At 40.1% G+C, this 24,986-nt stretch overlaps 3 protein-coding genes across 4 annotated transcripts; 1 reads left to right on the forward strand and 2 right to left on the reverse strand.

Annotated features, from left to right (window-relative positions):
• Positions 1-1,172: 1,172 nt before the first annotated feature.
• ARL14EPL (ADP ribosylation factor like GTPase 14 effector protein like) lies at positions 1,173-7,581 on the forward strand. Its single transcript, XM_012448826.3, has 4 exons — positions 1,173-1,265; positions 1,498-1,602; positions 3,800-3,939; positions 6,813-7,581. Exons 2-4 carry the CDS (start codon positions 1,507-1,509, stop codon positions 7,033-7,035), a joined length of 459 nt encoding a protein of 152 aa, XP_012304249.1. The 5' UTR covers positions 1,173-1,265; positions 1,498-1,506; the 3' UTR covers positions 7,036-7,581.
• Positions 5,171-24,986, reverse strand: LOC105714684 (E3 SUMO-protein ligase PIAS3-like). 2 transcript variants are annotated; one of them, XM_021664985.2, is made up of 4 exons: positions 24,901-24,986; positions 15,655-19,822; positions 15,149-15,414; positions 5,171-5,975 (listed from the first exon to the last, which is right to left on the reverse strand). In XM_021664985.2, exon 2 carries the CDS (start codon positions 19,809-19,811, stop codon positions 17,952-17,954), a length of 1,860 nt encoding a protein of 619 aa, XP_021520660.2. In that variant the 5' UTR covers positions 19,812-19,822; positions 24,901-24,986; the 3' UTR covers positions 5,171-5,975; positions 15,149-15,414; positions 15,655-17,951. The 2 variants fall into 2 exon arrangements, with proteins under 2 accessions (XP_021520660.2, XP_064222281.1); XM_064366211.1 differs by having other exon boundaries at positions 5,171-5,980.
• On the reverse strand, positions 9,830-15,155 carry LOC105714709 (large ribosomal subunit protein eL21-like). The gene has a single exon (XM_064366212.1). It carries the CDS (start codon positions 10,334-10,336, stop codon positions 9,854-9,856), a length of 483 nt encoding a protein of 160 aa, XP_064222282.1. The 5' UTR covers positions 10,337-15,155; the 3' UTR covers positions 9,830-9,853.

Here is a 24,986-nt window from a genome sequence, read left to right on the forward strand (position 1 = left end):
TATGCACAAAGTAATAAATTGGCATTCTCCAAAATAATGGCAGTAGAAATTATGGCAGCAAATGCAAAGACTGAAAAGTCAAGATAAACAAAATTAAATTCACCATTGAGGCTTTAATGTGATTATATATATATTCTTATGAATACATGCATTTTAAATAGCTGTTATTTAATTTCCTGAGCCACCACTGTCTGAGTTTTATAAGGAGAAATATAAAGATAATTTTTTAAAATGTGAATATTTTATTTCTTTACTTTCAAGTTTTATTTTAGACACAGGGAATACATATGCCGGTGTGTTACAGGAAGACAATGTACCTAGGTAACAAGCGTTATATCCAATAGGTAGTTTTTCAACCCATTTCCCCTCACCCAAGTCGCCCCCAGTGTCTGTTGTTGCCATCTTTCTGTCCATGTTTAGCTGTCCACTTATGTAGGCAGTGTTTAGCTCCCACATAAGTAAGAACATGCAGTATTTGGTTTTCTGTTTCCATGTTAGTTCACTTCAGATAACAGCTTCCAGCTGCATCCATATTGCTGCAAAAAAGATGATTTAGTTCTTTTTATGGCTGCATAGTATTTGTGGTGCATACTTACACACTGTTGGTGAGAATGTAAATTAGTCCAGCCACTGTGGAGAGCAGTTTGGAGATTCCCCAATGATAGAAATGGAATTTCCAATTGGTCAGCAGGGAGGTGGTGCTAAATGAGTCAAACTTAACTCTCAGTTTCCTTTGGTGGAAATAGCACCCTGCAGTCAGCATTGGTAGTTGATGAGAGTAAGGGAAAACAGTAGGGCTTGTGGAAGCCTCCTCTGGAGAGTGGTCTTTTCTGATAGAACACTGCAGACCAGCCCTGGACTGTCACTCGTGATTAGCATCTTGTGTTGACACACACACACAAACACACATACTGTATATATACTATTGAATTAATTTAGAAGAAGTAAGTTACAGGCATTTTAGCAGAGAGGTGTTATGAAAAACTGATTACCATTTAGCACAAGTTGCATTAAAAATTTATCAGAAAACTTGAGTGAGGAGGTGAGGGCTTTTGGGGGTCACTGTGGGAATGATATATAAAGGGGTGTCAGCTGAAACCATGGGAATGGATGAGGTTTTCACATTATTGGGTATGTATGGCATTAACATATCATATGTTTTCTTTCAGTAGAGTGTGTGTAAAGAAGAAAGAATGGAGTTCTAAAAACTGAGAGTCTTCTTAAGCTGCCTTAAGAGAGGTCCGTGGTGCTAAGGCTTGTCAAAGGTACAACTGCTTTTCTCCTGGAAGCCCTGGCAGAGGAGAGCCTCAGTAGAGTGGTCTGGGGGAGTCAGATGCAAGGTTTAAGAGTCAGTGGCAGAAAAGGTACTCGGAGTACAGGTGCAGTCTGGCTTTGAAAAAAGTGAGACATGGAGGGAGGGTAGAAAAGAATCACAAGATGAAGTTACTGTGGATAGATGATATTAATATGTTTTACTTTTTCCAATTACTTTTTTAGTGACCAAAAATGACTGAACAATCAGAGAAAAACAATTCCGTTCAAGAGGGACACACAGATCATAATTTTCCTGAGAAGAACTGTCAAATTGGACAGAAACAACTGGTATGGCACATAGATTTTATGATTCCATGCTACTGGGGAGTGTCCCCTCAAGCATCTCTGAGGTATCAATGGACATGGGTGGGAAGGTGGGCCCAGGCAGGATGTCACAGGGAGGAGCTCTGCCCGCCAGGCTGATAGAGCTTTCCCTCTGCCCCACTGCTCACTGCAGGCTGCTCTCGCCTCACCTATCTCCTCTCCACCTCCTGTGTACCCTGATTTGTAGCCCAGTGTTCTCTACAATAAAATTCTGCTTTTTGTGGAGAATATTTACAAATGTTTTTATTTAATGAACTTTGATTTTGTTCTTATTATGTCATGTTATGGTTCTAAAACTGTGTATGTTAACTCAGCTAACCCTTATCATACCATACTATTGATAACTCAATTTTACAAAGGAAGAAACTGGGGTCTAGAGACTTAGGAATTTGCTCAAGACACACCACTAGTAAGTGGCAGAGCCAAGGCTTAAGCATAGGCAGATGACCCTGTGTCTCTGTCCTTAACCTCTTGCTATGCTGCTTAGAATAGTCATCAATGGTACTAAGTTGTATATATCTCATAACCATACCTAAGGCAGAACAGTTTCATTAAGTTTATGAAACAAACCCATATACACACACCAAGATAAAATTTAAAAGAAACATTATTATATTATTTTAGACTGACTAGACTCTTATTAAAAACTAGATAAACGGCAGAAAAGCCCATGAGATTTTGTTGTTACTAATTTGTTACATTGAAATTCCTACATTGAAAGGTTCACTTTTGTTTCCAGGTGGAGTATTTCATGTATATGTCAACTTGTATGTTTTTGTGCTTCTGAGATTATTTCCTTCTACAATCCTTCAAAAGAGCATTTTCTTCCCTCATGACATGTGCCACATGTTCAAAATAAGTCATCAGTACAATGTTTGATTGATACATTTTGTTATTTGTCTTCCAGCCCAGGCCCCATTTAATTTCTAATTGTCTCTCAGTTGAGGCCCCATCTAATTTCTAATTACAGTGGCTCACACCTGTAATCCCAGCACTCTGGGAGGCCGAAGCAGATGGTGAATCACTTGAGCCCAGGAATTCAAGGCCAGCCTGGGCAACGTGGTGAAACCCCATCTCTACTGCATATATACACAACAATTAGCCAAGCATGGTGGCGTGTGCCTGTAGTCCCAGCTACGTGGGAGGATCACTTGAGCCTGGTAGACAGGCTGCAGTGAGCTATGATTACACCACAGCACTCCAGCCTGGGTGACAGAGCAAGACCCTGTCTCAACAAAAGAAAAAAATGTCTCCAGAGACTTTTGAAAATGTCCTCCTTTCTCTTAGAAAGTCATCCTACCGGGCCGGGCATGGTGGCTCACGCCTGTAATCCCAGCACTTTGGGAGGCCGAGGCGGGTGGATCACGAGGTCAAGAAATTGAGACCATCCTGGTCAACATGGTGAAACCCCGTCTCTACTAAAAATACAAAAAATTAGCTGGGCATGGTGGCACATGCCTGTAATCCCAGCTACTCAGGAGGCTGAGGCAGGAGAATTGCCTGAACCCAGGAGGCGGAGGTTGCGGTGAGCCGAGATCGCGCCATTGCACTCCAGTCTGGGTAACAAGAGTGAAACTCCGTCTCAAAAAAAAAAAAAGAAAGTCATCCTACCAATATTTCTCTTGTTCCAATCTGGCTTTGACTGAGAGTCGAGGCTTCAGGCAGCTGCATTCTGAATTGGAGCCCCACATGGAGGCCGGTCTAGAGTAGCTCCAAAATGCGTCCCAGGGCACTGAAAGAGAGTGCTGGATCTGCTTTGCTTCTCACTGCGGTTTGAGACACTACATGGCCTTCTTCAGCTAAGGAAGAGCCTCTACTCCTTTGTCTTACCCACATCAAATGCTAATTCTGATGTGCATTCCCATCAAATTTAGAAAGATGAGTGGCATTTTGCAGTTTTAAACAGAATTCTTCTATTCCCCTTTTTTTTTTAAGTTTTTATTTTATAAATGTTATACTATTTCTTTATTCAGAAAGAATGGCCCAACTTGAGAAAATTTACACCATCTTTTGAAACTTAATTAGATTAAACTGTTTATTTGTGTAAAACATACATACTTTCATGCCATTATAGTGAAAGTTACAGAAAGTTCATTTTGAGAAATGTAAAACAGGTAAAACTATCTGTTCTTACTACTAACACATTTTATTTGCTTAATAGCAACAAATAGAGCGGCAGTTAAAATGCTTGGCATTTCAAAACCCTGGACCACAGGTAGCAGACTTTAATCCTGAAACAAGGCAGCAGAAAAAGAAAGCCCGGATGTCAAAGATGAATGAGTACTTTTCTCCAACATACAAGTAAGATTCTGACTTATATTATATTTGATCTGTGGGATTATGAAATGCATGAGTTCTCCTTGACAAAGCAAAGTAATTGAAGTTTCCCTCTTTTTATTATTTAAAAATATCTCTTCTAGAGTATAATAGTACCCATGTGTCTGGAAGTTAGCAACCTTAAGAAACAGAAAAAAAGGCTATAATCCCAACTTAGGAATCAAATTTTTTAAGAGGCTTCAGTAGCCCTGTAATAGAGTAATGGCTTTAGTAGGAAAGATAATTTAAAAGATGTATCATTAGAAGGACAAATAATACAACCATAGGAATGAATTTAGGATATTAAATGGGCACAGGACTATCATTAAGTACAATGATTGTTAGTACATTGTAAGCACAAACTAAGCAAACTATAAAGGAAAAAGATAAACTTGACTGTATTAAAATTAATTTGCCCATTAAAACTCTGTAAAAACACTAAAAGACACATCATAAAGTAGAAGTTATTTATAATATAAAAAATCAGTATCAAAAATATATGAAGAATCTTACTAGTCAATAAGAAAAGTATAAATATCCTAATAGAAAAATTAATAAAATGATAAAGAGTCATTTCATAGAAGAAACAACAAATAAACATTCAGGATACTGAACCTCATCAGTACATACAGAGAAGTGCCATACTCTCCAGCAAGTCAGAGTTTAGTCTATCGATATCAAAGTTGACGAAGCTATGGGATATGAATTGAGTGTAAAAAGGTACAACCACTATTTAAAATCAGCTTAGTGTTACCTATGTGCCTTATGACCTAACATCTTCACTCCTGAGTATACATTAATATCTTAGAAAAAGTTTAATACATGTATAGGGAGATATACTTAAGAAGTTTCTAGCATCACTGAAATAGCAAAGAAAATAAACTGTTAATAATCCAAATGTCCATCAACAATGGAAAAGATAAATAACTCGTGGTATATTTATACAGTGGAATACATATAGAAATGAAAATATTTGAACAGCTACATGTACTATCATGGAAGAATCTCAAATCATGATCAGAATAGCAAAGAAAATCACAAAAGAACAATCACCATATGTTTAGGGATACCTAAATACATGTCATAACTAAGAGCAAAACAAGGAAGTGATTTTTATAACATCAAGGTGCAGTTCCTTTTTGAGGGGAGGGTAGAGGGATGGAATAGGTGGAGAATGAAGAGGACTTCACAGCTGTAACACTCTTGTTAAGCTGGACAGTGAGCACACAGAAGTTTGCTTTATTCTTCTTTATGCATTTAGTATATACATTTTGCATGCTTTGATATGTATAATTCAGGATTTTACAAAAAAAAATAGCGTCAAATGGGTAGGAAACCATAAAATCTTACCAAGACAGGAGAGTATTTGAGTTAAGGTAAAGGGAGGACAGAATCTGACCTGTGCTATAGATTGGTTTCAGGACCATCTACTCCATCATTCTTACAATAGATTTAAAATATCCTCTTCTGCTAAATTTCCTGGGGGGTGCTTAGGAAGAGTTTCATTCTACAGATAAAGCACTTTAAATATGAATCTTCATTAGAAGGCATTCTTGCTAAAGCATGATCATCAGGCAGCAAGTACACATAATGACTAATCCTTTCCCTTCCCTGCATTATTAGCAAAGGGAAGACGATGGAACGATAATACTTAACAGAAGGAGAGAAGCTATTGTGCCTGCTTGGGGACAAAGGGTACAGAAGTATTATACATAATTTTGCCATACTAGCTTAGGACCACCAGCCTTCTGGACTTTAGTGGTAATGATGGCTATAAGTTGTACAGAGGTATTTTTGTCTTTCTAAGGTTTTGAAGCAACTCAGTTTTGAAGGATTATTTCAAAATGGTTTGGTTTTGAGAAGGTGGTAGGATTCTTGTGAATGTCCTTTGTCCCTGGCCATGTTGTAGAGGCTGACAGAGAAACTCTGGACTCTGGGCTCTCTTCTGGGACAGAGCATTTTACCTTCACTCAGAGCTTGTGATATATGGTCCTCCATCCTTGGTCACCTCCTTTCTCCCTCTACACTGGGTAAAAAGCAGAATCAGAAAGGAACAGAAGTGGCGCTTAGAGACTGTTAGCCGAAGGTGCTTTTCTTTCTTTAAATGATTATGGTGTAGTAACTGATAGTTCTAATTTTAGGTAACAAAAATGTGGTAGTTGCATTTGGCATAGTGCTTTTCCGGGCACGATGGCTCACACCTGTAATCCCAGTGCTTTGGGAGGCATAGGCAAGTGGATCACCTGAAGTCGGGAGTTCAAGACCAGACTGACCAACATGGAGAAATCCTGTCTCTACTAAAAATACAAAAATTAGCCGGGCATGGTGATGCACACCTGTAATCCCAGCTACTAGGGAGGCTGAGGCAGGAGAATTTCTTGAACCCAGGAGGCAGAGGTTGCCATGAGCCAAGATCGCACCATTGCACTCCAGCCTGGACCACACAAGCGAAACTCTGGTTCAAAAATAAAATAAAATAAATAGAAAAGTATAATTTGTTAGGTAAAAATCCATCAAGAATGGTAATATTTTAAAGAAAACTTTGGAGCATTTGTAGGAGGAAGCTTTAGTTAGCTGTTTCTCATAATTTTCTTAGAGTGCTGCATTTCCCAGCAATGCTGGAAAAATGAAATGTTATTCTTGATGACAAACCTGGCTGCACTGGAAGTTGCTTGATCTCATATTGACAGATTTCCCATGACATCACTGCCATAGAATATTCTGAGTATTTCTGGTCATCTCTGGAGTTCTGGCTCAGGATAAAATGGTCATGTGTATGATGTTTATTGTACACTAATTTAGTCTCAATATTGAGGATGATTGCACTGTCATGTTAATGTCTTGCTTTTCCTTTGTAGAGTAATGAGGAAGTACAACAAAAGTGGCAGGCTCATCTGTAATGATGTTGACCTGTGCGATTGTCTAGAGAAAAACTGCCTGGGCTGCTTCTACCCATGCCCCAAGTGTAACTCCAACAAGTGTGGGCCTGAGTGCCGCTGCAACCGACGTTGGGTTTACGATGACATTGTCACCGAGTCTGGAGAGGTCATCAGCTCACTGCCATTTAATGTTCCTGACTAAGTGCTCTTGCAGATGGACTGATTTGTTTCTTCTTACATGTTAAGTCGACCTCTTTCTCTTGGGTGAATTTTACGGCTTGGGGGAAATACTGAAAAAGCATACTGAAGACTCATGTTCTGTCAAGCCCCAGAACAATGTAGAATGGGCATTAATTCTGTAACCTTCTTACCTGTGTCAGCAATTTTCAAGTTCCTTAACTTGCAACCAAAAAATGTGACAATGGAGGGATCAGCATTTCTCATCAGCACCCTCATCTCTACTCTGCCTTCCAATTAAAACTCTTCCTCTTTCCTGATATCTGAGAAAATGTAGCTTTAAGAGTTTCAAAACTCTATAGCTGAGAGCTTTTCTTACATAGAACACAGAATCTTAAATTTATATCTAGTTATCCTTAGAATCTTATGTATCACTAGTTGTAAACCACAACTGCCGTTTGGATTTAAAAAAAAAAAAAAAAAAAAAAACCCTTGTGACTTTGCACTGTATACCCATAGCTTCATGTTTTATTTTTCAAGTTTTAATATCATTAAAATGAAATTTAGTAATGCTTGGCAGTATTTGTAATCATTAAAAATTTGTATTGTATTTGTAAAATTGAGAAGTTAGGAATCTAATATCCTAAAAGCCAGGAATTTACATATTTTTGTTTCAGGAACAGTATTTCAGGATTTTTTTTTTTTTCATAGGAAACTTAAATTCCACAAAAATGATTCATGTATGTTTGCTAATTGAGTATATTGATAAACAATTGACTAGATACATGATATGGTGTTTTCAATTCTGATACATTGTCAGAGGTATAAAAAAAGTTGAATTCAGCTTTCTTTGAAGTCATGTTTTTATAACAGTCTTTTTTTAACCCTAAGTCAGTGGCTCTCATTCATGAGAATTTCCTGGAGGACTTGTCAAAACATAGGTTTTTGGCCAGGCCATAGCTCACGCCTGTAATCCCAGCACTTTGGAAGGCCAAGGCGGGCAGATCATGAGGTCAGGAGTTCAAGAGCAGCCTGACCAACCTGGTGAAACCCTGTCTCTACGAAAAATGCAAAAATTAGCTGGGTGTGGTGGTGCACGCCTGTAATCCCAGCTACTCAGGAGGCTGAGGCAGGAGAATCTCTTGAACTCAGGAAGCAGAGGTTGCAGTGAGCCAAGATCACACCATTGCAATCCAGACTGAGCTACAGAGTGAGCCTCCATCTCAAAACAAAACAAAACAAAACAGATTTTTGTGGCCCCACACTAACAATCTGGACAGGGCTCAATAATCTGTTCCACATTCCCAGGTGATGTTGATGCCGCTGATGTGGGGACCACACTTGAGAACCCCTTCTCTAAATTATTTTAGATACATAATGTAAGGAAGTATTTAAACCTCATTGACTATGATACTGCCACTGCACAAAGCTAGAAGTATTTAAATAAAGTAATGTAATAAAAATTTAAAAGTAAGTAAGAACATTTAGTTTTAAAATAAATTTGAAATATTATAGAGGGTTTTTGTTGTTGTGGTTCACTTTTTTTGAAATGGAGTTTCCCTCTGTCACCCAGGCTGCAGTGCAGTAGCGTGGTCTTGGTTCACTGCAACCTCCACCTCTGGGGTTCAAGTGATTATTGTGCCTCAGCATCCCGAGTAGCTGGGATTAGAGGCTTGCCATACCTGGTTAATTTTTGTATTTTTAGTAGCGATGAGGTTTCACCACGTTGGCCAGGCTGGTCTCAAACTCCTGATCTCATGTGATCTGCCCACCTTGCCTCCCAAAGTGCTGGGATTAGAGGCATGAGCAACTGTGCCTAGCCTTATAAATAGTTTTCAGGATTTGTTTTTCCTTCTTAGTTTTAACACTCACTTCCGCGCAATCTACTTGTGCCAGGGAACGTTTCTGACAATTCTGGATTTGTTGCTTGATGTGTGTTTTAGGACTAAAATAACAAAAAGTCCTAAAATAAATGGTGTGACTATAGTACACCTGTGCAGGGAGTAAGAGCACTACATTCTTCGGCATCATTCTCCATAGAATTTACTGGGTTTTCCAGATTCCACTTACTTTTACTGACCATACATCGTGAACTAAACATTGTGTTAAGACGGAAATGAACTGCATTACCTTTGACTGTCACATCCCAGTAAGGAAGATGTAAAATCAAATTACCCAAGTCACATCCTTTGAAATGTTCTCCAGGAATGTGCAGCTCAGAAACCAGTATAAACGAGTAGGGCCTTTTTCTGTTTATACCTTGTTTTATTTTGAGAGTAATTATTATTTTGTAATTGGTGGACCAAATGTATTTATTACTTCTTTATTTTAGAATCATATAATCTTAGAGCCAAAAAGAACCTTGCAGCTCATCCATATAGTGAATTAGTCGAGTACTAACAGAGAGGCTGCTCTGTGACAGACAGCAGGCTAGGTGCAGGGGATCAGACAGTGAACAAAATCTGCCTGGCTCCTGTCTTCATAGGGTTTGTGGACTTATAAGGCTGAGCTCTTTTTGTTTTGGTTGTTTTTTTACCTTTGCAACTGAGGAAATTTAGACCCAATGAAATTAAATGGTTCAGGTAAGAACACACAGAAAAACTGGTAACCCTGGTGTTTTGAACACTCAGACTAGGTCAGCGTTCTTTCAAAGAGGCCATGTATCTCCTGCATTGTACTATTAAGTGCTTTGAATATAATACATATTCTTAAGACCCATCTCAAACCTCAGGAATCTGAAACTGTAGGAATGAGACCTGGGATTCCATAAATTTTATTTTTATTTTTATTTTTTATTTTTATTTTTTACAGTCCAGAGGTCTTTTATTTTTTTTAAACACCTATTATGCCATGAATTCATAGGGAATAGGTTCCAGCAGCTCAGACTCCTTCCCATTGGTTCTCACAAAGTGTGCTTCTCTGGGTGGAGCAGGCTGGCGCTTCAGTTGGACCCAGGTACCTTTCTCTTCGGCTTCTTTCTTTTTCTGATCATTTTCCTTCACACGTTTTAGGAAGCTATCTCGGCTGTTAGAGTGCTTGATGTGCTCAATATGCACATTAATTCTCTTGGCAAGAATCTTGCCCTTAACTTGTTTGTTTACAACAATGCCAACAGCATGCTGGGTAACATTGTAGACTCTTCCAGTTTTGCCATGATAACATTTGTGGGGCATTCCTTTTTGAACAGTACCCATTCCCTTGATGTCTACAATATCACCTTTCTTATAGATTCGCATAGACGTGGCCAAAGGAACGACTCCATGTTTTCTAAAAGGCCTAGAGAACATGTATCGAGTGCCTCTCCTCTTTCCCTTTGTGTTCGTCATTTTGACGAATTACTGGAAGATGGCGGTTCCGGCCGAAAGGGCGGGATTCCATAATTTTAAACAAACATCCCAGTTAAGTCTCATGATCTGATACATCTGAGAAACACAGCTCTATATCATCAGTTGTCCAATTTTCATGCTAAAAAAAAATCCTAGGCAAATTAGCATTAAAGCCCTCCTTCCCTTCTGTCTCCTCTTGTCATTCAGTCTTAAGGATTAGATAAAGGAATCTGGTTTAAAATGATCTGGCTTAAAAAGTGTGTTGAAAAATTATGTCGGTAAAATTTCCAGGTAAGACAAAAAATAAAATAAGGTAAAAAACTGCATAATTACTAAGCAGACACCTTAATACTGCTATTATGGAAGCCTAGTAAAACATTTGATGAAGTATACTTTTAGAAATCACGTTATTTCTAATGCCATTTCAATGTATTTTAAAAAGTCTCTTGCAATAAATTATTACAAAAATAAATTTATGTGAATTGTCAGAAACATATTTTGCAAGTGTCTAATTTTTATTACAACATGAATACAGCTTTTTAGCTATTTGAACTAAATTCAGATTAACAAGGAATGCAGCTGTACTATCTGATTACATTACCAAGGAAATTGTCTTGTCAGTGTGATAGGACTTTTTTCTGCTTGGCTATCTTTCAATGCTGATGGCATGTCTTCATGAATATGTATAAAATGGAAGAAAACCTATTTTACAAAAGGAAATTAAACCGGTACATACTGAAGGATTTAGATAAATTATCCTGTGCACATTTATGCAAGGATTTTGGACTAGAATGTCGTATCACATCAATTTGTGTGACAACTTTGAGTGTAATTTGTTAAGTTAAAGAATATCTGTACACTGAGATAATCCTTCTGTACTTCCCCTTCCAAATACCCCCACCCAAGACAACATCTTGGATTCATTGCAGGTATAGATATTCAGATGCTAACTCACAGAAAAATAATTTAAATTCTATTTTTATAAAAGTGAACAATGCTGTCTTGGATATTCTGTGGATGTCATAGACGGTAGTTAGGCAATGAATGCTTTGGACATTTTTAAACATTTATACATGCAACTTCAGTGTCTGGCTATTCAGGGACATTTGCTTAAGTCCAGAAGGTGCCTTTACATGGAAAGTTGTACAATGCCAATTATGCCCCCTAGAGTTGTACAGCAAAGTGGCCCTGCAGAAAGGTGCAATTTGATGTGCGGATTTCTTGGTTGTCCAGCATTTGCTGATATTTTCTATGTGTTACACATTGCGGGCTTTAGATTGGTTTATATTCTTGTATAAAATACTTTTTAAAAATCCCTATGTATCTTTCTACTGCCTACTTTTTCTTTTTTCCTTCATTCTCTGTGATGTCTATAACAGCGTAAGTTAGTTTTGAGGTTACTTAGGACAACAGTCCGTATATATGATCTAACATACAGAGTTTTTGTGCTACTTTTTCCTTTCGGAACCTGTATTTTAATCCTGGACCTAGAATATTCTTTTTTATATTCACAGATTCCTAAAATTCTGCTTTTTCCACAGTATTTTTCTTTACTCTGTGGAAGGGAAATAACTCTTATCATTACTATTCATGTCTAAGAAACAATGTATTATTTAAGACTTATATTCAATTTGAAACCTATTTCTTTTGTGTTTATAATTTGTAGTTTTAACAGGTCCATTTTTTTCCCTCACTATTGTATGGTTGTCTGTATATTCTTTTTAAGTTGGCCAAAGCTTAGGTCACATACAATAAATTCAGTCAGATTAGTGACTGAGTTTAATTGTTTTTCCCTCAATAGTACATTCAATGGCATAGCGTGCGTAATAGATACACTACTTAGTGACCCATTATTCATTTATTCATTCATTTACCAAGCACCTCTTATATGCCAGACACTTTACTAGGTGCTAAGGATACAATGAGTAAAGGCAAAAAACCCTCAAACATGGTTTCTATCCTTACGGACTTTACAGAATAGTTGGGGGAGAGAGAGATACAGAGAATAATAATATGACACAAACGAGTGTGAAAAAAGTAATGGGTGAGAGGAGTAATTAAGGACATCTTGACATAGTCTGGGTGGTCACAGAAGTCTTCCCTAAAGGAGTGATCACAGTTCTGGGGTTTGGAAAGTGAGAAAAAGTTGCCGAGAAGATGGGGATGGGGGAGAATGTTTTGGCAGAGTTAAGAGCATGTTGAAAGGTCTGTGGCAGGAAAGGGTAGAGCATGTTCCAGACACTAGAAGAAGCTTGGATGGGTGGAAGGGAAAGTATGAGAAGCCTCTGCAGAGCAGAGAGTACTTATATCGGGCACATTAAGGAAGTTGAGGCCAAGCGTGGTGGCTCACACCTGTAATCCCAACACTTTGGGAGGCCGAGGTGGGAGATCACTTGAGCCCAGAATTGTGAGACCAGCCTGGGCAACATAGTGAGACCTTGTCTCTACTAAAAATAAAACTAAAAAAAATTACTGGACGTGGTGGTGCGTGCCTGTAGTCCCGGCTACTCAGGAGGCTGAGGAGGGAAGATCGTTGAGCCCAGGAGGTCAAGGCTGCAATGAGGCATGTTCGTGCTACCGTACTCCAGCCTGGGCAACAGAATGACACCCTGTATAAAAAAAATTTTTTTTTGTTGTTACATGTCCAAAAAACAAGAAGAAACCACTGAAGTGCTTTAAGCCAGGGGGGTGGCAGTGAATGACACAATCATAGTTGCATTTTTAAAAGACCACTCTGGCTGCAGTGAGGAAAACAAACAGAAGGACTTTGTGATGAAAGAGATATGTGGGGTGAGGAAGATAGAAGCCACAGGAGTCTCCCGCTTTCCTGGTTTCCATCCTCAAACAGATGGTATGGCCAATCACTGAATCAGGGAACACTGGAAAAGGCCCAGGCTTGACAAATGCTCAATACACATTTCTAAGTGTGTGATTGCTGGGTCATACGGTTAGTTGTATGTTTGGTTTTGCAGGAAACTGCCAAAATGTTTTCCAGGGTGGCTGTACCCTTTTGCATTCCCAGCAGCAATGTATGAAGGATCCACTTTCTCTAATCCTCACCAGCAATTGGTAGTGTTAACTATTTTTTATTGTAACCATTCTGACAGGTAAGTCGTGACATCTCATTGTGGTCTTAATTTGCATTTCCCTTAATGGCTGATGATATTTTCATGTGTTTATTTGCTATCTGTATGTAATCCTAATGAAATATTTCTTCATATCTTTGCCCATGTTCTAACCAGATTATTTGATTTTTTAATACTGTTTTCTGAGAAATTTTTATATATTCTAGCTACAAGTTCTTTGTCAGATATGTGTTTGCAAATATTCTTCTCTCTACAGCTTCTGTTTTCAATCTCCTAATAAGGTCTTTAACAGAGCAAAAGTTTTAATTCTGGTGAAGTTTAATTCATACATTTTTGTCTTTTATGGATTGTGCTTTTGGTGTCATGTCTAAGAACTCTTATCCAAGCCCTTTTTTAACCAAAGTTCTTCTCTCATCTTCCAAAGGTTTTATGTGATCCGTTTTGAGTTAATTTTTGTATGAAATGTGAGATGGGAGGCTTAGGCCGAGGTTCCTTCTTGCCATGGATATCCAACTGTTTCTGCACTAGTTGTAAAGACTATCCTTCCTCCATTGAGTTGCTTTTGCACCTTTGTAAAAAGTCAGGTGGCCATACCCGTGCTGGGCTATTTCTGGGTTCTCTGGGCTGTTACACTGATCTACACATCTATTCCTCTGAGATAGTCCACATAGTCTATGTGATGGCAGATATACAACACAGTTAACCCTGAACAATGCAGAGGTTAGGGGTACCAATGCATATTTTATATATTATATATTTACACACTGTATTCTTACAATAAAGTAAGCTAAAGAAAAGAAAATGTTATTAAGAAAATCATAATGAAGAGGAAATATATTTACTATTCATTAAGTCTAAGTGGATCACCATAAAGGTCTTCTTCCTCATCAGCACATTGAGTAGGCTGAGGAGGAGGATGAAGAGAAGGGGTTGGTCTCTCTGTCTCAGGGGCAGCTGAGGCAGAAGAAAATCTGTGTATCTGTGGACCTAGGCAGTTCAAACCTGTCGTTCAAGGGTCAACCGTAAGTTTTAAAATTAGGTAAAACAATTCCTCCCATTTTTTTTCTTTTAAACATCGTTTTCCCTAATATAGTTCATTTACTTTTCCATATACATTTTAGATTAATCTTGTCTATATCCACACAAAAAAAATCTTCCTAGCACTTTAATAGGAATGTGTTAAATCTGGGTATCAATTTACGAAGAATTGACATCTCTGTTACCTTGAGTCTTCCAGTTCATAAACACGGCATGTCGCTTTGTTTATATATTGCATTATATTCCGTCCACATTCCATTATGGATTTTTTCCATTATCATTTCATAGTTTTTGGCTTACAGGTCTTATATGTATTTTGTTATATTTACAACCACATGTTTCATTTTTCTGGACAATTGTAAATGGTATCATATTTTAAATGTCAGTGTTTATTGATAGTATGTAGAAATAAAATTGATTTTTGCATGTTGATCTTGTATACTACAACTTTGTTTAACTCCCTTATTAGTTTTTATAGGCTGCTCATAGATTACGAAACAAAAACAAAAACAAAAAACCCCGTAATTTTTTTTGGAATTTTCTATGTAGCTGGAATCCATCACCTGCAAATAGGGACAGTTTTATTTTTTTTTCTAATGTGTATGCCTTTTCTGTCCATTTCTTTCATTATTACTCTGGCAAGCCCTCCCATTACTCTCATGGCAGCGGTGGAAGCAAACAGCCTTACCTTGTTCTTGATCTTACGGATCTTATTTAAAACATTTTTTGCACTTTCTTCTAGCTTCCAATGTTTCTGAAGAGAAATCTGTCCTTTGAATTGTTTTCTTCCCATAGGTAATGCATTGTCTTTCTCTGGTTGCTTTAAAATTTTTCTTTGTTTTTAGCTTTCAGAGGTTGAGTTATGATGTGTGTTAGTGAGGATGCGTCCTGTTGTTGGGGTGCCTCATTACAGCCTGGCCAGGATCGAAGTCCAGGTTCCCCATTCAGCCTTTCCTGGTGGGAGGGAGGGCACAGTTTTTTTCTGTGATTGTTGGTGGAACAGAGGGGTTATTGTTTAAAACTTTTCTGTCTTGCTGGGCTGCCTTTTTCTTGGTTCTCTGGCTACAGAAACCAAGGTTTTTAGGGGCTTTTTCCATCTGTGCCCATTGGCACATCTGGATTGCTGACATCGCCATTACCCAGTCTGCATACATGCAAGGATGTATGAAGTAAAATGAAACTCAGGGTACTTACTACTGTCATTCCTCATGTCCCAGGTCCCTAGCCAGTCTGCCTTCTTCTCTCTGCCTTTCAGAGTCATATTTGTTTTATTCATAATGTCCAGAGTCTGTAGCTGTATGTAATGAGAAGAATAGAAAAAAGCATGTCTACTCAATTTTTCTGCAAATGGAAGTCTTTGTTGGGCTTTAATGTCAAGGTGATGTTCACCTCATAAAAGGAGATGGTGACACTTTCTTTTCTCTAGAAGTTTTTGTTTCAGATGAAACTTCATCTTCACATATTTACTGGAACTTGCCAGTGAGGCCAGTTGGACTTGAAGGGATTTTTTTGCTTTCTCTCTCTCTCTCTCTCGCTCTCTATTTAACAGGAAGGTTTTTAATAATATATTCACTTAAAAATATATTGTTTTCTTTTATTTTTCTTATGTATTACATATTACATAATATATATTTGTCTAGAAGTTACCTATTTTATATAAATTTACAAATTTGTGAAAGTAAAGTTATATGAAATATACTCATTGTCACTTTTAAATGCCAACCATTTTACTCAAATTTTATTTATAAATTATTGAAAGGACAATACTAACCAGCATTCTTTCAGTAAATTATTTTCCCCTCTTAGCTAGCCAGAGTTGGTCAGAGTTGAATTCTCTTACTTATAAACAAAACACCCTAACTAATGCAGGTATTACCCAGAAAATAGAGAGACATGTATGTGTAGCTGTGGCAAATTGCTTTTCTTTTTCTTTTTTCTTTTTTGCATTTTAGGTTTTGGGGTACATGTGAAGAACATGCAAGATTGTTGCATAGGTGTACACGTGGCAGTGTGATTTGCTGCCTTCCTCCCCTTCACCTATATGTGGCATTTCTCCCCATGCTATCCCTCCCCAACCTCCCACCACCTGCTGTCCTTCCCCTATTTCCCCCCAACAGACAAATTTCCACAAAAATTTATTCCTTCTGTTTCCTGAGAGATACCGAGGGCCTGATTTAAGAAGTGTGAGCTAAGGCCCTCCCTTTTCTTTTCAACACACTGGTAACAATTATGCTCCCAGCTATAGGAAGTGAAAAAGTGTCCATACAACTCATAAAATGTTTCCACTTCAACAGAATAAAAACTACTTTTCTTTTTTAGGAGTTACTATTAAAAAGTCCTAGAGAAAGAAGAAAGAAAAAAATCAAAACCAAACCAAACCAAAAAACCCAGAAAAGTGAATGAGAGAGAGCAAGGAATGCTTTTTTAGTTGCTTCAGATTTAGAATCCCATTCTAGCTTTGAATTTTCTGTACAGCACTTGGCATAGAATAGCACTAAACTATATGATTTCTTTAATTTTTACATATATTCTTGAATGATGAAGGTTATTTACACTTTGTAATTTTTTTTTTTTTTTGAACATTCACAACCTTTATTATGGTGAGAGCTTCACTACAACTTTGGGAATAAAAAGTAAAATTACAACATAGGTCTTTGGCCTTAGACGAGCCTGAAAAAGAGTGGGAAGGAGGGCACCGTGTCCTCCCACCTCCCTGGAAAGGTGCAGAATGAGCCAGGCCTAACCACAGGGCCATGGGCCTCTAGCTCAGCCTGGCGTAAGAAACACTGTGAACTTAAATATATAAATAGAGAGAGACCCAGGCGACAGGCCAGGCCCTACTCCCAAACCCCTGGGGATCATGGCTAAGGCCTTACATCCTCCTCAGTCATACTGGAAGCAAGAGGCAGGGGAAGTCATCTTTGGAGTATTTTGGTTTTTCTTATTTATGTACAAAAAAATCCACATCCACAATCCAAAATAAAGTTCTCTGTCCATCTCTGAAACTGCCTGTCTCAGTGTTTCCACCTGTCTGTGGCCGAAGGGAACGGAATGGACATGAAGAGACAATGGACGTGAGGAAGAAATAGAGCCATGGGCTTGGGGTTACGAAGAGAGGGCATCTGGGGTTCAAGAGAGGTGCCCCTTCCCCAGGAGGCTCGAGACACAGTCAAGGCTGGGGGTTCAGGCCTTCTCCCAGCTCACATCCCATCCCATTTGCCTCCCACCGCCTAGGTTAACATACCCAGAGGAATGGCCACCATCTAAAGAACATTTCCAAAACAGACCCCAGTGTCCTTAAAAAGAGGTTAAATATTAACCCTTTGGGTGCTCGCCTCATCAGGCAGAGATGAGGCCAAAAGTAGGCATCTGTGAAGGTCTGTCTGGCCCCTGGCCAGAGCCCCCAGAGGGATCAGAGTAGCTGGGGTTGGGACTCCACAGCATACCTGCTTAGTGTTGGCGGACAGTGAAGTTCCCATAATCCAAGGAACTCAGTCCAGGGAAATGATGTCTGACCGACAGCCAGTCAAAGAGGGACCTGAAGGCAGGGGTCCTCCATGCCCCTCCCTCAAGGCCCCCCCAGGGGCCACAATGCTGCTGACACGGCCAGGAGGGGGCGCCGGAGTGGCGCTGTGGTGGGAGCTCCCCAACGTGGGGGCCAGTGGGCCCAGAAAGTGAGCAGGGGTCCCTCGGTACTGGAAGAAGTGGCCAAGGGCATCCTGTTCATCTAGTGAGGTGATGACGGAGGGGCCATAGTGCTGACTCTCTGTCTGAAGAAATGAAAATAAATCTAAACCTTGGATGTCGGCTCCCAGTGGGAAGGCAGGTGGGTACTCATGTAGTGGGAGACTGGACAGGAAATCCCCACCCAACGTGCCCATGGCAGGGCTCCTTAGCACCGAGGATGGCTGGTGGCCAGGCGTCAGGACTCCTTTGCTTCCAGGTAGGGCTGGGATGGCAGCTGAGGTGACAGAACAGTGCTTCTTGGTTGGGGGCAGATCCTCCTCATCTGATGAGCTTTCTATTGTCAAGTCAATAACTTCGACCTTCTTCTTATTCTCTGATGGATTTCCCTCCTGGACTGGGCCGTACTGGAGGCCATCCAGCCCATACCCTGGCGGGGGGCAAACCTCAGATGCCTCCTTCTTGGGTTTCATTGGGCACCAGGATCCATCTTCCATGAACTGGATCTCATCACAATCTGAACAGGAACTAAGAATCTCCATAAATAAACCATCAATGATAAGAGATTCATAGGGAGCCTTCTTGTCACACACAGGACATGTCCATGTTGGCTTCTTCTCATTCATCTGTAGATAAAGGGCAGCATCGAAACTCTGCAGGTGGGCGCAGGTGAGGGCACGACAAGGGACAGGCAGGCGCATCTTCCCTAGCGGGCACATGAGTGACACCCGGAGACTCGTAGTGGCCACCTCACTGTCAGGGTCAGCAGTCAATTTCTCCTTGATCAGTGCCCTCGAGTGATCTGGGTTCCGGAAACCCTTTGCTCTGAGTTTCTGTAGAAGTGTCCCTGCAGTCAACTGACTCACCAGGTACACAGACAAGGAGTAATTCCGTCCGAACTCAGATGACCAGTTGACCACAATAGTGTTGGGAACAGTGGCTGAGAGTTGAGCCAGGGGAGTGATGTTGATGGGGCGGCTGGGCCTCTTGGGCTCAGCCGCATTCTTGGTTGGGGGAAGGTAACCCGGCAGGGGGCACAGTTTCCCATTGACCTTGACAAAGAGGTTCCGGGGAAAATAATCTTCCTGGGGGCAGCTGGTCTCACAGAGACAGAACCGTAGCTGCACCTGTATGGTATAATCACATTTGGCTCCTGGCAGAACCTCTCTGGATGTAAGAATCTGCTGCACTTGCTGGGGTGTGAGGGCAAAGGGAAAGTGTGCTTCCTCAAACCGCTGGCTGGAAGTGGACGCAAGGGTGGTGGGCCGCATGAGCTCCCCGTAGACCTCATAGAAGGGCAATGGTTTCATGGTGACATCAGGAGGCACAGGCTGGGGCAGAGGGGGGTGCATGTCCACCTCACGCTTGGGGCCCAGCAGGGTGCCAGGGGCCAACAGGGTTGGGGGAATGGGAGCTAGAGGGCCAGGGGAGCCTACAGGAGAGGTGCCAGGGGGCAAAGAGAGCAGGGAGAGATCAGAGGGCCCCAGGGTCTTCCGGGGAAAGCGTCGTCGGTAAAGCTCTTTGATCTTCATCTGGACGCTAGGGGCACAGCTGGACTTCAGGAGGTGCAGGGCCTTGGCCAGGAGCTCGTGCTTCCGTCCACTCTTGTTCCGGCCAGCAAAGCCAAGAAGCACCTGGAGCTCAGACACCCGGAAACTCATCACCATGTGCAGCACAGCTGAGGGGAATGGAGAGAGGGCTCGGGAGGCTCAGAGGGCGGGCTGGAGAGGTGGGGGCATGGGGCTCGGCGCCGCTGCTGCTGTCCGCACGGCAGAAGTCCGGTCCAGAGCCGGACGCGGCGGCCGCGGCTCCGCCCGGGCCGGAGCTCCGCCCGGCCTCGCACTCGGGCTGGGGCCGCCCCCATTTGTAATTTTTAATAATCCACTTTCCTAAAAAACGAGCTAGAAAATAAATACAGGCATGGTTTTGGCTCCCTCTGCTGGCCATTTATATGTACTTTAGGTTTTACACAGAACAAAACCAAGACCACTATTTTTCAAATGGATTTGGAATTTTTTGAAAAAAGATTATTTAAGGCTGGTTACAATGAGATTTTTATCTTTTCTTTGGAATGAAAGATGATTTTCTCAAAATTTTATTTCTTTTTTTAAAAGTTAGGGTCTCACTCTATTGCCCAGGCTGGAGGGCAGTGGCACAATCATAGCTCACTGTAACCTCAAACTCCTGGGCTCAAATGATCCTCCTGCCTTAGCCTTCCAAGTAGCTGGGATTACAGGTGACAGCCACCATGCCCGGTTCACTTTTAATTTTATTTAATTTTTTTCAAGAGATGAGGGCTTGCCCAGGCTGGTCTCTAATGCCTGGCTTCAAGTGGTCCCCCGAAGCTCTGGGATTACGGATGTGAGTCACCATGCCTGGCACTATTTAAATTTTCAATTTAATTTTTCAAATTTATACTTAAAAAAACTTTAACATTGTAACTATTATAACATTATAACTTTTAAAAAGGATACATTTAGCACAATAAATAAAGTTTAGAAAATGTTTTCAATAAAAGGCCTGACTCCTGCTATGTCTCTTCCTCAAGCTGTCTGTGGCGAAGGTACCCAGATATACAGGCTGATGCCATTTCATATTGCCATAACAATGCCTCCCTCAGTCCAACCAAATCTTCAGCCATTCTCCAAAGCAGCTATTTAAACTTTTGGCCTCTTTAACTCCCAACTTCTTTATCCTCTCCTCAATGTTGCCACTTTCTTGGAAATGATAGAGGCCATCCAATACATAACTTTGACATTCTGATTCTTTCTCCTGCCCCCAATCCTAGTAAGAATTTCTATCCATACCTTTTTTTGCCTCCATTCCTGTAGTTTCAGTGAAACAAGTTTCTCTCCTGTCCAAGGACAGTCAATTGGGATGGATTCCATTTCCCTGGGTTCTTTAGGAACAGCACTGTATCAAACATTATCATCTCTTTATTTTCTGTATCTTTGCACTCTTACTCTTGGTTGGCTTTTCATGATCATACGATCATACACTTATTGGTAATGTTAGCGAGGATCTTTCAACTGCAAACAGTTCTGGGTAATTTAAGCCAAAAAAGGGGCCCACCAGATCTAGGAAAATGCAGAAAAGCTTGGGCTCAGAAAGAAGAGGTACCAGGACAGTTTTATAAGGTGGGTAGCCACACCATGAACCAGGGACCAACCATCAGAAGCTTCGCTGAGCTGGGGGAGAGAGCTGAACTGTCAGGTGTCAGACTAGTTAAAACAACAAGCTGAATTTGAAAGAGGTAAGCATGTAATCATTTACTATGATAGTATATGCAAGAATCTCAAAGCAGATTGCTGTAAAAGTGAATGAAATAATGCTTGTAAAGCATGAGAAACAATCTTGGGCACACAGCAAACATAACTTCATAAACGGTGGCTATCATTATGTATTCAGAGCATCCACAGTGCCCTGTACTCCATGAATCATGACACGTTTTTACTTCACTGTTGTTTTCTGGCCTCATACTGATGTGTAAGTTCCTTAGAAGCTTAGGAGAAGAGACTGTGTTTTTTAAATGCAAGATCCCTAGCATAAAGCTTAGCACGAGGTAGATATTCAACAAATGCATGTTGGATAATGGTAAGAGACAATATGGATTACATGTTAAGGGCAAATGGAAGTAAAGTAAAATAGGCATGGTTATGAAAGGTCTGGGCTTCCTAGATAGTAACATAAATTATTTTCATTAAAAGTTTGGTTATCACCACGCATGGAGGTGCATGCTTGTAATCCCAGCTACTGGAGAGGCTGAGGCAGGTGGATATCCTGAACCCAGGAGTTTGAGACCAGCCTGGGCAACACAGTGAGACCCCATCTCAACCATCTCATCTTGGTTATCATTTTTACTTTTTCATATCCTGACTCCACGTTTAAATAGAATTCTAGAGTCTGTCAGACAAAAGCTTTTCCTTTCTTTTGTTGCCCTGTGACCACCAGCACTAGCATCATCATCACTAAGATACTTCTCTTCAAGTACTTTAAGCAACCATTGAATAATAATCTTCTTGGTTAGTTTGTCCAGCAAGAAATCCCTGTTGCATGTTAGATTCCTCAGGAGGCAGAATCTGAGATGAGATTCACATGCAGGAAGTTGAGTGCTGTTGAGTTGAATGTTTAGAAGGGATGGAAAGGAAGCAGGATTAGGCAGAGGGAGAGATTGGGCTGCAATGCAGTCATAATAAGCCCTCAGCTGGCCACCCGGGGGCTGTGAATTTGAAATGGCTCTTCAGTGTTGTCCCAAGTTGATATCAAAAGAAAACAGTGGTGTACTAGGTTGGCTCATTCCAGCTTGGGAGATGACTGTATGCATCTCTTCCCCAATGGGTATTTGTTGATCACACTTGGTAGCTTGATATGAGCTATAGTAGAAACATCAACACTATAGAAACTGGTAAATGCTACAAATTAGGGCATTTGTTTTTCTCTCGTTCAGAGATCTGGTTAAATACTACCAGTCAGATACAGACTGCACTGAGAAGTAGATGTGGCCTTGGTCTAAGTGGTACTCTTTAGGTGAGGCAATTCCTGAACAGTACTGACAGTTCAGCAGTGTCAGCCAGCACCCTTCACCACAGCTGTGGGAACACATCCTGCCTCCAAAGGGAGGCGTTGGGCGGCACAGCACAGCACTCACAATGGTCCCTGTGACCTATTTGTGCTATGAGAAAGCATAATGGTGATAATGCTTCTAAGTTTTAAAAGTGTCATTTTGACAGCAGTACTCCTTTCATAATTTAAAATGAAAATAGTTAATAGGTTCTAAAAAAAATAAACTTTATCTTCTACAACTGTTTTAGAAACAGAAGAATTGTGAAGACTGTAAAAAGTGGCCATAGTCCCCACACCCAATTTCCCATATTACTGACAGATGAGTATGGCATGTTTGTTACAATTAAGGAACCAACAGTAAGACATTATTGTTAACCAAAGTCCATACTTTATCCAGATTTCTTAGTTATTGCCTAATGCCCTTTTCCTGTTCCCAGATCCCATTCAAAATACCACATTACATGTAGTCATCATGTCTTTTTAGACTTCTAGACTGTGACAGTTTCTTGGGCTTTTCTTGTTTTTGATGACCTTGACAGTTTTGAGTCCTAGTCAAGTATTTCGTAGAATGTCCCCAAATTGGAATTTGTCTGATGTTTTTCTCATAATGAAACCAGAGTTATGGGTTTTGAGAAGACACAAAGATCAATTGCCATTTTCATGACACCATACCAAGAGTATGATTCATCACTGATAATGTTAGCCTTGATCATCTGGTTGAGGTGGTGTTTGTCAGGGTTCTTCACTGTAAAGCGACTCTATCCCTACCACCCTTACGAACTGCACCCTTTGGAAAGAAGTCAGTGTGTGCAGCCTATAATTAAGGAGTGGAGAGTTACGCTTTCCTCTCTTTAGGGCAGGGTATTTACATGAATTATTTGCAACTTTATGCAGGAAATTTTGTCTTCTATTTATTTATTCAATAGTTATTCAATTGTTTAAATAATGGAATAATTTATTCAATTATTTCTTTATACCAGCATGAACTTGTGGATATTTATTTTATTCTTTGGTTTTAAGCTATTAGGAGCTTTTTTCAGTTGGATTCTATGGTCCTTTAACATATCTGAATCATTGTGACTTTTAAAATTTTATTTTAATTTTTTCACACTTCCTCACTTTCTGAACTACAAGATGTCCCAGGCTCATTTTGTACTTACTGCCCCAGTCCTAGAATCAGCCATTGCTCCAACAAGTCCAAGTTCCTCTTACTGGAGAATGATATTAGAAACCAAGACTGGGGCACTAGGTATGATTGAGTTAACAAGCTTTCAAACTAAAGTTAAACCTCAAATCAAATGTTCCACAATTATATAGTTACCAAATTGATCTTGATGAACAAATTCTGTCATACAAAAATAAGGAAAAATCATGACAGAATCAAAAGAACATTTTATAGACACATTTGGAACAGAGTATTTTCACATTAGTTTGTCGAAACATTAAAGTATTGTGAATGTGGAAAGACAGCTATGAAAATACAGTATTTCAACTCATTTTTCAAGGTCTCAATAAAACTTACTAATTTCAAAGCAGAGTAAATCAAGGAATCAAAAAAAGTTATGTGTTTAGGGATACACACTATTTCTCTTTGAGCATAGTGTTCACAGATTTCTGTACCCTTAGACATACCATTTAACTAAATTGGCTGTCCAACTGAGATGTTAAATCTTTACTGTAAACGGGTTTGAAATAGCTTTATTTTATCTATCAGGCACCCATATGATTCTGGACATGATGAGGTCTCTGAAGAAGTCTAAGGATGGATCTATGTCCTTACAACAGTTGGGTAATGATGAAAGGCAATCATATAGAATTCCTTGCTAAAATGTAAGAAACCCTCTTCAGGTCCAGATAAGAAGGCGAGTTGATGGTGTACATTTTAGAAAGTGTGAACTGAGTTGGATCCTGAAGGCTTGAAGGTTTGGTTTCTCCACACAGATGCTATTGGCACTTTGGGTGGATAATTCATCATCGTGTGAGACTGTGATTCCTGTTATATATCAGTTAACATTTGTAAGGCATTGGAACAACCCAAATACCTCTACATATTCCTTTTTGGAGAGGTAGGAAGTGTTGGGAGAGTATATTACAAAGAAGAGACTATAAAACTAGACACAGAACTGAGAATGGGTATGGCATGCTGGAACAATGAGGAGATTGGGTAGAGTTATTCAAATAATCTGTACTTACCTATGGCTCTAAGGGGCAGATTAGAACCTCTCGAGCTGTTTGGCTTGTTAGAAGCACCACTTTGTCTTTAGCAATGCCATGCTGAC

This window comes from Aotus nancymaae, unplaced genomic scaffold (assembly GCF_030222135.1).
Source record: "Aotus nancymaae isolate 86718 unplaced genomic scaffold, 86718_ANA_hifiasm-v0.15.2.pri h1tg000064l_0, whole genome shotgun sequence".
In the NCBI taxonomy this organism is placed as follows: domain Eukaryota; kingdom Metazoa; phylum Chordata; class Mammalia; order Primates; family Aotidae; genus Aotus; species Aotus nancymaae.